General features: G+C 32.9%; 1 protein-coding gene across 5 annotated transcripts in view; it reads right to left on the bottom strand.

The window, feature by feature from the left end:
• Positions 1–14,163, bottom strand: part of PSIP1 (PC4 and SRSF1 interacting protein 1) — a 36,487-nt gene that overhangs the window by 8,765 nt on the left and 13,559 nt on the right. For all 5 annotated transcript variants that reach the window (XM_074361549.1, XM_074361547.1, XM_074361551.1 and 2 more), the window contains exons 4-9: positions 13,567–13,705; positions 11,210–11,314; positions 10,381–10,443; positions 5,783–5,879; positions 4,582–4,657; positions 510–738 (exon numbers count right to left, since the gene is read on the bottom strand). In XM_074361549.1, coding sequence (XP_074217650.1) covers positions 510–738; positions 4,582–4,657; positions 5,783–5,879; positions 10,381–10,443; positions 11,210–11,314; positions 13,567–13,705 — 709 coding nt within the window. The remainder of the gene's footprint in view (positions 1–509; positions 739–4,581; positions 4,658–5,782; positions 5,880–10,380; positions 10,444–11,209; positions 11,315–13,566; positions 13,706–14,163) is intronic.

Below are 14,163 nucleotides of genomic sequence, written 5' to 3'. Positions count from 1 at the left end.
AGGTTTCCAAGGCCATACACGAAACTTGCATTTTATATGGAAAGCAATGTATATCTTTAATGAAATTCCAGAACAACTGTGGCATCCAAATAAAGCACCACTAATAAAATGTACACTAAATAGGCCTTAAGTGTTAAGAATCTCATTGAAGTAAATAATAAAAACCTACGTATAAATGTAGATTTTTCACTGGTCACATTCTATCTGGCTTAATTCTCTACTTTCCTACCTTTTCTAGATAAGTGGGGTTATTGGAAGTTTATCACGCAACATTTAATTTCAGTATCATAATTATGAAAAGCTAAGATAGAATGTACAATAAAGTTTCAAATACGCTTTTTAACACAGCTAATTCAAGTTTATTGAGAAAGGTAAAGAAATTCATTTTAGCTGTTAATCACATTTATGGCCTTTCATAAAGATAATGAAACTTTGCTAGACAAAGATTAAGAACTACATAGGACACTAAAAATGGAACAGACATTTTATTTGATACATAAACATTCTACCTTTTCACCTTCTTGATCATCTCCTTCCTCTTCAGAATCAGAGGTTGAAGTAACCCCTGTTTTAGCTAAATTTTTCCTTTTTGATTCAACTTCTTTCTTCCCCTCTTTTTTATCTGGCTCTTTTCTTGGCTTTTCTTCTTCCTTCTGGCCCTCTTCATCCTTTTTAGGCTGCTTTTTAGGTTGTTTTTCCTCTTGCCCCTTTTTCTTACTTTTGTCTTCTTCAGTTACCCTATTTCACAAGTAAAACAATGAAAAATGGACTTTTATGTATCATTAATATTTCTCATTCAACCATACTCTCCAAGTTAATCAAATAAGTATTTTGGGTAACAATAAGCTATATGTAATTTTTAATTTAAAAACATATTTTAAATATCTTTAAGTAAAATATAATGGAGTATCATTATCAATCAATCATAAAAGAAAAAAACATCTTTTTAGTATAAGTTAGAAGATACAAAAATTATAATAGCATTAGAGTAATAGGAAAGTGATTTCCTCCTTTGTTTTCCAAGTTTTTTGTAACGTGACTCATTCACTTTAAAAATCATATTGAGTACTATCTTATATGCCAAGGTACTATTCTTGACTCTGGGGAATAGCACTATGTAAGATGTGTGAGATCCCCAGATTTTACAGAACTCATATTCTACGTAACTGTAAGAATAAATTATGTTTAAGAAGTAGCCATGCTGGGAAAAATACAGTTGCAGAAGCGAACTGTATATGGTGAAGTATGGTCATTTTAAAATTTAAAGAAATATTCTTTGCAACATAAAAGACTCCCAACTTATGCATATAATGGTAAACTATATGGCCAATTAAGCATAATATTAAAGTGTTCAAGGAATTTCATTGAGATTTTCACATATTATACAATTACATAATGGATATGAAAGCTGGACAGGACCCCAGATCACTCAGTCCAGCCCATTCTATTTGACAAGCAAGAAAATGATGGTGCAAAAGGTCAAATAGCCCATTATCTCAATTCCAAATCTACTGACCTCCTACCAGACAACTGCTTCCTTGAACTCTTAAGACATTAAAATGGAAGAGAAAAAAACACTTTTTATCTCTTTAGAAAATTTTTGTTGCATAACTATCACTGGCTATGTTTATTTTCAAATGTTACATGGCTTTCATCCTTTACTATTAATCAATGGAAGAAAAAGCATGCAAGTAAAATTTAACTTTCTTCAGTATTTCCACAAGTATAAATATTTTGATAATGATCAATTTCATGGAGATGGGAATAGAGAATCAAATAAAAGGCACTTCCATGGCTCTTAATAGATACTGACCAACTGCTTCCCCCAAAATGTTACCTCCTACGGAAGGAAACAGATATCAAAAATAAAAATATCCCACACAGCAAATCTGCTTCTAGCGAAGTATTCTAACCAATATATTTGCACATGTACAAAACAACAGATGACTATGACTCTTAAAAAAATGTATCCATACATGTGATAAACCTTGAGAATTATGATACATACACAGTAAAATACCATGCAGCTGCTTTTCTTTTTGAAAGGTAGATTTTAAAATGTATCATAAGGTCTTAAGAAATGGAATTATTATTTCAAAGTTTTTAAAATAGTATTAAAGCAGAGAACATCCATAAACGTTAACTATCACAGCTTGCTACATACGTCTTTTTCCTAATGGTCCTTCTTAACCATCTGCTATGAAAAACAGACTTAACTGCTTAGAAATTTGGTAAAAAAAAATTTTTAATAGGTCAAGATCCAATTGGAAACATTAAAAGACTACAGAAAACTATAAATACATGTTAATATAAGCAAAAATTATTGTAAACACAACCCAGTATCTCAGTGGCTTATAACAAATATTTTTACTTTATACGAGGATTGAGATGGTTTCAGCTCTTCTGGACTCTATTCCACTATCTTATCATTTCAGGACCCATTGCAAAAAAGCTGTCACTAGTATATACATGCTATTCTCATGGTGGAGGGCATAAGTTTCAAAAGAGCTTATATAGTTTTGCTGTGTACTCTGAGTATTTTTCCAGATACAAAGCTGAGAGTAGCTGTAATAGCCAATGCACAGCCTACATATAGCATGAATGAGAAATAAATATTCTAAGCTATTGCTATTTCGGGGTTGTCCATCACCAAACCTAAAAAATGTGACACTTGTTTTGAAATGCTAATATACAATGAGTAAAACTGTCATCTGTGATAACTGGAAAGAAAACTTATTCAGTGACCTTGTGGCTTTGGGCGAAGAGGTTTCAAGATAGAATATTGTCATCCTGAGTTGGTTATATCAAAATAAATTTGATAGGGTACTTCAAGAAAGAGATGAATTCAAAAAATAATAGGATGACAAAGGAAGGAGGAAAAAAATTCCATATATTTCACTGTTGAAAGTCACTTCCATCCTGTAAAAGATTTTCAAATTCAGACAAAGACTGGGGTCAAAAATCCAATCAAGGGTATAAGCAGCTAGCCTTTCCTTAAGAATTCAAATTGTACTACTTGATCCTTCTGACAGACAAATGATTCTAGGGAAAAGAAACTAGGGAGTGGGTTTTTCAGGAAAATCTATAAACTCAAAGTACTTTTAGTTAAGTATAGAAAGATAAGCACGTCTGGAGAAGTCTTATGAGTGAGACCATAGCACATGAAGCTAACAAGAATGAAACACACATACACACTAAGTATTATTACAACCCAAAGTGACACCAGCCTACATTAAGAGAAAGTAATGGAGATCTGAAAAGGAAACTTGGACCCAACTCCCGAAAGTATGAAAGCAGACTGAGAAAACTGCTCAGCTAATAAGGAGGGTTATACTCTTCAATGCAACTAAGATGATACTGACAAAGTGAAGAACTCTCAGAGGAATCAGTCAAAAGCCATGGAGAGAAACAGACTAGGCATATACTCTCAAGGGAAAACTAGGACATACCTAACCAAAGGGAACATTCCTTTTATCTAAAACAGGGATCTCAATATTTTCCCAACAGTATTGCTTATTTCTTAGGAAACAATGACTGCTGTGTGCCTCTTAATCTCCTCCTTGGGGAATATTCATTGTGGTTTCCTATCCCAGATCTATGTGCATATATAAAGGGGCAAGGGGAGCAGATGACGTGTTCCTAAGTTTCTAATTTAAGACCTTATGCTGATCATGAAATCCTAGACTTTATGCCTGATTCCTTGATTAGAGAAGACATCTTAGGGAGGGGTGAGGGAGCTTTATTTGGTATGTTTAAAAACATAAACTCACCTGCATGAACCCAATTTCTTAATTTCACAATAGTAGTTAAAACCATGTTGTAATTTTGTGCCACTGTTTCTGAGAATATTTAAACAGCTAGCTTGGCAGTAAAATAAAACTCTTTAAACATATATTGGTTAAAAAGTACCACCACTGTAGTGTTCTCTAACTAAAATTTCCTATAAAATGTTTTCATTCAAAACATTGTAAATCCATTCTTAAATGACATACTCCCTTGAGCCTTTCCTATAAAATCTTCAAAAACAGAACCTACAAAGTTTTGCCCTGTCTAAATATGCCTTTCTTCTGGTGAAGCTTCTACCCAAAAAAGCCAACATAAACAAGATCCATAATGGAAAAGAAAGGTGGCAAGGAAAAAACTGATTATTTTGTTGATTACCAATGTAGTTACCATTCCAAAATACTTTAAATAAGATTATTTTACAAAAATAACTTTAGTGTTATTTTTAAAGATTATTCTGGAGGAGCAAAAACCATTAGTGGAAATTACTTCCAAAATACTTTGTCTAAAAATTTCTTAAACATACCAGCTAATTCAATTTCCCTATTATAAACTTTACCCTGCATTATCTAAGTATCTTATATGTGATATATGAAACAAAATCTTAGATTAATGAAATGATAATCAGATTTTTCTTGATTCCCTATCAATTTGAACTTTTTACATAATAAAAACTGTTTTTCAAGATTTTCCTATAGTTCTTAGAGATATAAAATAGTAATAGCAACAAACATCCTGTAAATAAAACTGGCAAAAATGCAAAGAAATTTAGACATACTTAAATAAAAATAAACTCACATGTCACTCTCTGAAGGACAGGGCTGTTTTACCATTTTGGGTCGGCCTCTTGGTTTTGGAATCTTGACTTCAGTAGCTAACATTCACAGGAAAAAAAATTTTTTTAACTACCAGTTTTCCCATTAACATTCAAATCTCACATATAAAAATTACAAATGATATGTACTAATTAAATGGTAGTTTATTACAGATACAGTTATTTTAGGTTTTAAAGATCATATCCTCCAATGGTTCAAATGAGTAACAGAAAATTTAGAGAGGTAAAAAGAGTTTTTTCAATTTGTCTTTAGAATGGCTGAGGGCTTAAAAGAACATCCTTCATTGTTTTAACAGCAATGTCACAGAACTTCAACTTTATAGTAAACAGTAGCACTTATATTCAATATTCATATACATATTATAACATTATGTGTATATGTACACATCTTTGAAAATTTGTTACCAGAATTTACTGAATTTTTAAACACCATTAATTTGATCTATTAAAATATTAAATTCCAAAGTAAAAATTACATAAACAAATTCTCAGGTTTTCTTTTCTTTTTGAGTATCACTCATTTTATCCTGTTTCATCAAGAATCCTGTATTATGAAGTAGAAAAAAACAATCGGCTCTGTCTTGGCTAGTGGTTTCTTGGTTTAACTCTGTATTAGAGGCAGATCCTTCCAAACTATTTCATATTTGCCAAATTAGAAAAATGCTTTACATGGGCAATGCTGGAGAAAGCTGCAGATTGTAAAGGTTCTAATAAAGAAAGAATATAATAATTTTAAAATTAATAGCTTTGGCTACTCAAATGCTGTTTTCTTTTGTTTTCGTTAGGATTCCATTTGGAAAGCTTAAAGGGGTATAGCTCGGGGTAGAGCATTCGACTACATTTGGAAAGCTTAAGTTTTCTAAAGTGAGAGGTAAAATAAACCCATCATTCATCGAATTTAAACCTTACTACAGCCTCATTTGCTGCTTAATATTAAAGGAAAATATAATAGAGATGACACAGAAAATGGGAAAAGTCTCAAGCAATTATTTCAAATTTAAATACTTTATTACAAAGAGCAAATACATTATTTGTCTCCTTTGAAATTTATATATCACATATAACTAATTGCCTATTCACCTATTCCAAAATAGGGGAGGTACAACACTTCAATGGATGAGAGGATTAATCACAACCCAAAGATTTAAACGTGAACAGTCCTACCTGCAGGTCGTCCTCTTTTAGGACTCACTTTCAGATTAACAGATGCTGCTGCTGTCGCCACTACTCCTGCCTCCTCGGTTTCTACTTGTTTTTCTGCCTGAATCACAAAGATTCAGTTAACTTATTTAGCACAAAGCAGGCATTCTAAGTTTAATTCAGCAATAAAAATATGCCACTGTAAGGTAACAAGTTCAAATATAAGCATAACTTATATGATCTTTATTATGTCTCAACAGTTGACTTCACAGAGTGACATCCTCAAACTTAGCTTTTAATTCTAGTGAACAACTCTAGAAAACAATCAAAAAATTTCACTTCTAGATATTCTCAACCTAAAAGTCACTGTACAAATAAAGTGAATATTCTTGATGCAAAATGTTGAACAAAGTATAATGTAATTGCACTGCTAACAGCCCACATATTGCTTATAAATGTACTTCCACTAAATATCTTAAAATGCTAACACTTTACACTGTACTTATGATATAAAACCTAAATCCATTTTAGGAAAGGTAAGAAATTAAGTTGCCGGTATTTCTATTCTTTAACTTTGTTAATATATACATATTTTATTTTTGAACTGAGACAGAACTGCTGTTCTTCTCTAGGAATTATTCCCTTCCATAAAGAAGGATTTACTACTTAAAGAAATCCCAGTGACCCTCTGCAAACTATAATGCCCCCGTGAAGAGACAATAGCTCCAAATGAGAATCAGTTTAATCGATTCAAGAATTAGGGTAGAAGAAAGGCACCAATTAGAAAGGCAATGCAAACATAACAACATAATCGAAAAGAGAGAAGAGAAACAGTGAAGAGAACAAACAATGGGAAGTCAACTATGAGCTGTTTCCCACCCCAATTATTTAGAATGCAGCCTCAACAAAAATAAAAGCAATAAAGCATCATGAAAAAAAGTACATAATCCAATCTTATTGATAAAAATTTTTTATCTTTTAATCAACAATCTGATTTGTAAACACTTACAAGATAATACCCAATATTGGTGAGGATGTAGAGAATTATTCACGTATTGATTAATGATTATCAAAACAATACACTGAAGTGGGGAGAGTACAGCTCAGTGGCAGAGCATGTGCTTAGCATGCACGAGGTTCTGGGTTCAATCTCCAGTACCTCCATTAAAATCAATTAATTAATCTAATTACCCACCCACCCCCAAAAGTTAAAAAAAAAATACTGGTGATACATTTCTGAAAGAATATTTTTATGATTATCAGCAGTAAATATGCAAATCTGACTCAGCAATCCCACTTCTAAGAATTTATCCATTTCTTTGTTAGTTTTTAAGTATTTTTGCTTTTGTAATTGGAATATAATAATGTATATTCAAAGCATTATTAAATAAAAGTCAATAAACTCATCTAAGGTAATCCTTGAATATGTTCCCAAGAACATTACAAAAATTGCTTCAAAAACATTAGCTCATGTTGTATTTCCATAATTTTAAGAATTTACAGACCACCTTCCCCTACCCCCATCCTGATTTGATAGCTCTGGAGTAGGGTCCCGGGCATCTGTTTTTGTACCAAAAGTTGAAAACCCAAGACTGTTTGGGAGTTCTTGTCCTACTGAGAAGTTAGGAGGACAGAAGTTCTCCAAAATTCATTTCAAACTGATGAGCTCTTCAGTGCAAAAAAAACCCCAAAAAACAAAAACAACAAAAAAAAAACCCTCTTCACTTACACTTTTGACTTCTGGAAATAAATCATGACAGCCTAAGAGTTACAGGTATGAATCTTTCTGAGGAGATACCAGTAAGAGGTAACAAGTTCGTCAATAACTAATGCCATAGATAAAAATATATTAACACTACACTAAAAGCAAAAATCCAGCCCTTTCAACAGACATGTATTCTTGACTATTATAGCAAAATCATGCAAGTCAAAACCATTCCTCATGAAAGTAAAAGCAAAGGATATTTTACCTTCATAAAGGAATATTAAGTCATTTCAAATATATTGTTATTTCAAATATACATATTTGAAATATCTTAAATGCAAATATTGTGACTGCAAATTAATTTCTTCCATATTTTACTTGATCTGAGACCTCTAACCCTTTGACAAATTCTCTCCCCATTCATTACCTCACTTTCTAGCTCTTACTCCCTTCATTATTTTATAAAAAAGTCCTTCCAGCCAGCAAAAACCTCACTGGACCACTATTCATCTACAATCTGGTATTGCTACACCTATCTCACAAATCTCCAACAGAGGATTACTATGAAACTTGACTTTCCCTGCTCTATTATTTCCTGCCCTGATGGAAAAGAAAATTATACAAACATGCATTCATTTTATGCAACTTCAGTTTTATCTCCAAGCCATCCATTAATCCTTTATGCTGTCTTTTGTCATGCCCTCTCCTCCTTCCTCTATCATAAACTTCCAATCCTTTCTTCCTGCCTTATAACATACGTGCAGTCTTGTTTTGAATTGGGTGAGGGAGAGACTGAGGCCAGCAAAAAAGAATTCTCTTAATTTCCAAGTCTTGGTATAAATTTTTAAGTCTTCCTGCACCCTTCCTGTCAATGTTAAAAAAGATGAAATGTCCGTCTCTTTCCCATTAAGTCAATTCTTTCAAATGTGTTCTCCTTTTCTCTGACCCAGCATTATTCTTAACTTAACAATAATTTATACTTTCCACATCTTTGACTTGCCTGGTTTTGCAAAGAAAAAGTGTTAAAGCCTCTACTATATTTTTTCATTTTTAATACCCTCCCTTAACCATGCAAATCCTTGTTGCATTCCCTCTCCTTCCCTTCAAAGATTTCAAAAGCACAGTGTAACTTTTAACATTAAACATTTTATTCTTCAACCTACTTCATCTGCCCTTACCGTCTGACCTTAAAGTATCCTAGGGGAGCATAACTGTCAAGTCTTATCGGACCCCCTCTGCATCAGGACACTACTGACCACTCTCATTCCTAAATTCTCTCCTCCTGTGTTTAGCTTGATAGCCTCCTCTTAGATATTCTCCTGACAGTTCATTCTCAGCCATAAATTTTACAAAGCAACCTTTCATCACTATAGTCCCTCAGGATTCTGGTTTCTGCATTCTTCTCAGTAAACTTTCCCCCTTGACTACCCACCTAATATCCTAATTTATATCAGAGACTGCATCTGTAACTTCTACCCTTTCCCCCTTTGGTGTCACAGTAATATATACCTTCAGCCTAATTCCCAAAGGTGTTTCACAGCTTCCTCCTCATGCTTCTGCTCCCAAAACATCATCTCCTGCATTCTCTCTCTCTATATATAATCTAGTCATCTAAGCCAACACCTTGGAGTCATCCTAGATTCCTCCCCCTTCCTTCACACCCACTTCCAATCAACTATTAACTTTCCCTCCTAAGGTATTCTTAAAATCTAAACTACTAAAAATCTCACGTTAACTCTTTAGAAAGAACTTTCATAATTTAGTTACCACGTCACAATCGTAACTCCCCACTTCAATTCTGTTGTTTTATGTTATTTCCTGTCTGTCTCAACAAATATATTAAGTTCAATGAGAACAGAGACTGTATCTTCCTTATTCACTGCTGATTCTCTGCCTGGGCCAATGAAGTGAGTACCAAAATTCTGAATGAAGTAATCAGTGAACTGGTTTCACTGCTCCAGTCCAGTCCTCATCATTCACACTACTTTAAAAGAAGGGTATCTGAAATTTAAAAGTGGGTATCTGAAATTTAAAATGATTCAATCCCACCACGTCTCTAAGTTCAAGTTCTTCAGGATAACGTTGGGTTTTGTTTTTTTTTTAAGTTCTTGTTTCCCTCAAATTTTACAGTCTGGTAATACTGAAATGTAGCATTTCAAATGTTTGAAGCAAAATTTTCTCTATTCCTTTGTAAACTGCCTCACATTTCTGCCCACCCCTGCTCTTTGCCCTGACAAAATTCTGCCCATCTTTTAAAATGTTAAAAACAGCCTCTTCTACACACACACCCCACAGGGGATAAAAAGCCACTATAATTATTTGTTCTTATATTCTACTTCATTATAAGAGACAGAACTCTTAGCTTTCTTTGTATCTTTGGCATATAACAACAGTCTGAGACATAAATAGGTCAGAAAAAGTTGTGATGAACACAACTTCATATAGGGAAGAAGAAACATTCATTAAAAGCATAAGATGCACTTCGTCCTCAACTGTCACATACTCCCATTTCATACAACAATGTTGTAAATAACAACATAATAGACAACACCTATAAAGCACTTATGTACCAGAATTTAATATAAATATCTCACATGTGTTAACTCATTTAATCCACTCAACAATCTTATGAGTGTATATCATTATCCATTTTTGAGAGAAAGTTGGAGGCAGATCATTAAAAGAAATGAAAATTGGAACATTTTATTTTGTTTACCACTTAAGGGTGGTAAACGAAAGGGTTCTAGATCACCTAGAAAAGAAAGACATAGTTTTGATAAGTAAACAACATAATCTACTTTTTAAAAAAAAAGACTAAGTTTAAATTAAATGATATGGTTTCATTATCTCTACACTTCCTCAATCCAACTAAAATAAAAATTATTTTAAGATCTCTGTGGTTAAGCACTAGAATTACCTTTCTCTTTCTCCCTCTTCTGGCAGCTTTTGGAGTGGTTATGTCAATTGCTTTAGTCACATCCTTTAAAAAAAAAAAAAATGAGAGATTTGAAATTGACAAATTATGCCAAGTCTGAAAGAAAATTTCTTAAATCAAAAGTGACAAGCACATTTCACTAGAAGTACTAGGGAAACTTGTTTTGCTTCTCTGACCTTTGAAATTAGAAACATTGAAAGTCTAAACATTATCATTATAAAGTGAAAGTAATCACCAGTATCTTCCCCTAAAAAAAATTCTTTTCTCTGTCAGATTAAACATAAAAGTCACATTTGCTAGTACACCAGGAAGTCTATTTAAATTTACAAAATGACTCTTTTTTACAGTAGAATCCTCAGCTTTACGATTGCGAATGTTGAAAGGTATCCGGGACTTTGGAGATCACCTAACAATTTCATGAAGCTTAGAAGTGCTAAATGAGTATCTCCACTCAGATAAACAAAGAGAGTTGGAAATAAACCTAGGTTTTTAAAAAGTCAGTTCAATGTCCTTTCTAGGACATCCATCCAACAACATTTCACTTTAAAAATATCCCTTACACTCTCCTAGTTGTACCTCGTATCTTGCACAGCAGAATAACTTCAAATAAAAACATCCATGCATCTTAAAGGTGAAAAAATTATTTTCCAATACTATATTTATTATTTACATAAGAAAATAAGCCTTGAATATTTTCTCATTCATTGCTCAACTACTTTAAAGATTACTTTCTATTTTGCCACAATCAACTCATTTTACAGTTCTTCCTTGCAACAAAATGGTTTTAGAAGGTAAAAAAAATTAAACACACCTCATTGCTGGCTTTTTCTTCATGATCAGTATCTTCCTTTGAAACACTAGTTTCCTTTTCTTCAACTTCAACATCAGATGATGCATTTGATTGTTTAGTTGACGTCTATGAGCAATCAAGTCTATTAGTTTCACAAAATAAAATTTTACCTCAACTTCAAATTTTTCTACCCATGAAAAAATCAAAGCCTGTAAAAAAGCTAGAAAAGTACCCTCATTTCTGTTGCACAGGATACTTTTAATATATACAATTTTTAAATAGTTTGAAATGCTACTATTTTCTTTAGGAGAGTCTTAGAAGGTACCACATTCCTGCAATTGATGCATACAAGCTCAGCAGATAAAACAGTGAGGCAGAAATGAAGAAGTACAATTACTAAGGATACCATCTTGATGTTCTAACCAACAAACACCAACAAGATACAATGTGAAGTTGATTTAGAACAGGACAGACTTATACTCTATTCAACTACTGAAATATTCCGGAGAAAGCAGCTTATCTATGTACTCTAAGACAAACATCACTAGCTAACGAGATATATACTGCAGCTTTACTTAAGGACTTTTGATTGATATATGTATCTCAAACTTAGTTTATTTAAAATGCAGATTCCTGAGACTCAAACTTAAGTGATTCTGATTTAACAGGCATTGAGTGGGAGCCCAGTAATCATCATTAAATTTTAAAAGAATCTCCAGATGAGAGATGCTTAAGCAGGTGATCTAGGATGCCTAGATTTTCATAGTAACAACCAAAAAGATGAATACCAGAGGCAACACAGTACACACTGGGAGGTGAGGGTAAAGTGCAGGTCTACAACACGATAGCACTGTACTCCAAACTGTGTACCCTTCTAGCTATTTCCTTTTACAAGTCTTTTACACTGTAAACCCATTTCCTCTTTTGTGAAAAAGGCAAGGCTGATAACCCACAAATTATAACAGTACAATAAAAACTGTAAAAATGTGCCCAAAGTTACTTATAGCACTACAGAAATTTTTATAAATATGATGGCCAATTTTTGGTTTGTTTCTTTTTAAAAGTTTGGACATCAATGCTTGCACCAAACCATAGGAATGTGCCACTGGGGATGTCTGGGCCAGGAACACAGAGTACATCACACTAGCCTAATCATTCATATTTTTGTTAAAAACAGAAAATTGTTGGGGTTTCATGCACACAACCTAAAAAAATTTCATTGTGAAATGGAAAATTCCAAGTATACATCATGTAAACTACCTGGAGATTAAGGAGGTAGGTAAGAACAGAGAATAGGGTGACTAAGATAGGCAATCTGGAGTAGGAAAATGACCATGAAGGCACCATCACAGGATGCATGATCCAAATTAAGTTACAAAATATTTTCAGGAAACAAGCAGCTCAGTCTCTTTGGACTCCCATTAGAGTCAAGGCAGTAAGGATGGGAAACCATTCATCCATTCTTACATTTGTGCAACGAACATTTAGTGAGTACCTATTCTTCCCACACATATAACAATACCAGGCACACAGGACATACGACTTCTTTGTTTATGGAACTAATAGCCTGTGGCAGTTAAGACAATACAGAAGCAATTATGATATGGTCTGATGACTTGTGTAACAACTAACTTTTGGGTGGATAATGAAAGCACTTAGGATCATCTAATGTGGCCGTGAAGCATTAATGAAAGATTTAAATGTTCCAGACAGAAGAGCAACTAAAAAGTTCTCAAACATGAGAAAAAGCATGGCACATGCAACAAAATAAAAAATACATAGGTTTAAAAGCAGAAAGTTGCATAATTTTCAGTGTGTTGCTATCACCTTCTTTAGGTTTACTCTTATTCGTCCTAGTTTTTACTAGCTCAAGTCCAATATAAATGAACAAAAGTTCTGGACACACAAAAAACAGAATAAAAATGTTTAAAGGCTGTTCTTCTAGACACCAAAAACATAAGCATAATTTGCACGGTGCTATAAGTATTTTGGTCACATATTTAATTAACCCATGTGAAGTTCATATTCTAATAAATTTTATGGATTTAGAAATTAAAATGAAGAACAAACCACACCTTTCAAGTTACAAAATCTCAATTTAAGAAAACTGTACAGATGGCTTTAAATTCAATGATACAGTAAATAAATTCTCAATCAGAATTTAAAAAAGTGTTTCCCAGTCTTCTGAGGTCTGTTTGACCATGCAGGCAATATTTTCATCAGTTATCTGGATATTAAAGTTCAAGGTTCACCCTCACAAATAAGAGCAATTTAATCTGAAATTCACAAGGCTCTTGAATTATTTTCCTACAGCTAAAATAGAGATTATTCCCCAAAACGGAATAATACTAAACTAAGTTTTATGTAATATGACGCACCTGTTGACTTGAAAATTTCACTTTCGGATTGTTATCTATCTCCCATAAACCTTCATTAAAGCCTTTTCGTTTATTTGGTTTGCCGTACTTTTCCTTATTTTCTGAGTAAGGAAATATATCCTTTGGGCCTAAAAAAGCACTGAAAAAGGAGGGGGGGGGAATGTGAGTGCAAAGCGATCTCAAATATAAGTTATTAAACAGCACTACCCTATGATGCAATTAACAAAAATTCTTAATCTAAAATGCATTAAAAATCATACATAAAGGGTAGCCACGAATAATTATACTGAATTTCAAATACTTTCATGAAATTCAGTCACAAACTCTTAGATCCATAATCCTATTTTAAAAAAACATGTAAGCTTAGAACACTGTGAATGTACTGAATGTCATTAAACTGTACACTTAAAAGTGGTTAAAATGACACATTTTGCTATATTTCACAATAAAAAAATGCACAAAAATGAAAAAAAGATGAGACATGACTGTATAAACCAATACATTTAAATGCACTTCAAATAGTTTTATATAAAAGTAATTTGGAATATTACACAACTCATAAAATGCTGTCAATAAGGTATATTATATGTATATTTT

This window comes from Camelus bactrianus, chromosome 4 (genome assembly GCF_048773025.1).
Source record: "Camelus bactrianus isolate YW-2024 breed Bactrian camel chromosome 4, ASM4877302v1, whole genome shotgun sequence".
Taxonomy (NCBI): Eukaryota; Metazoa; Chordata; class Mammalia; order Artiodactyla; family Camelidae; genus Camelus; species Camelus bactrianus.
The sequence above is the reverse complement of the archived record's forward strand: the minus strand, read 5'-3'. Positions and strand labels throughout refer to the sequence as shown.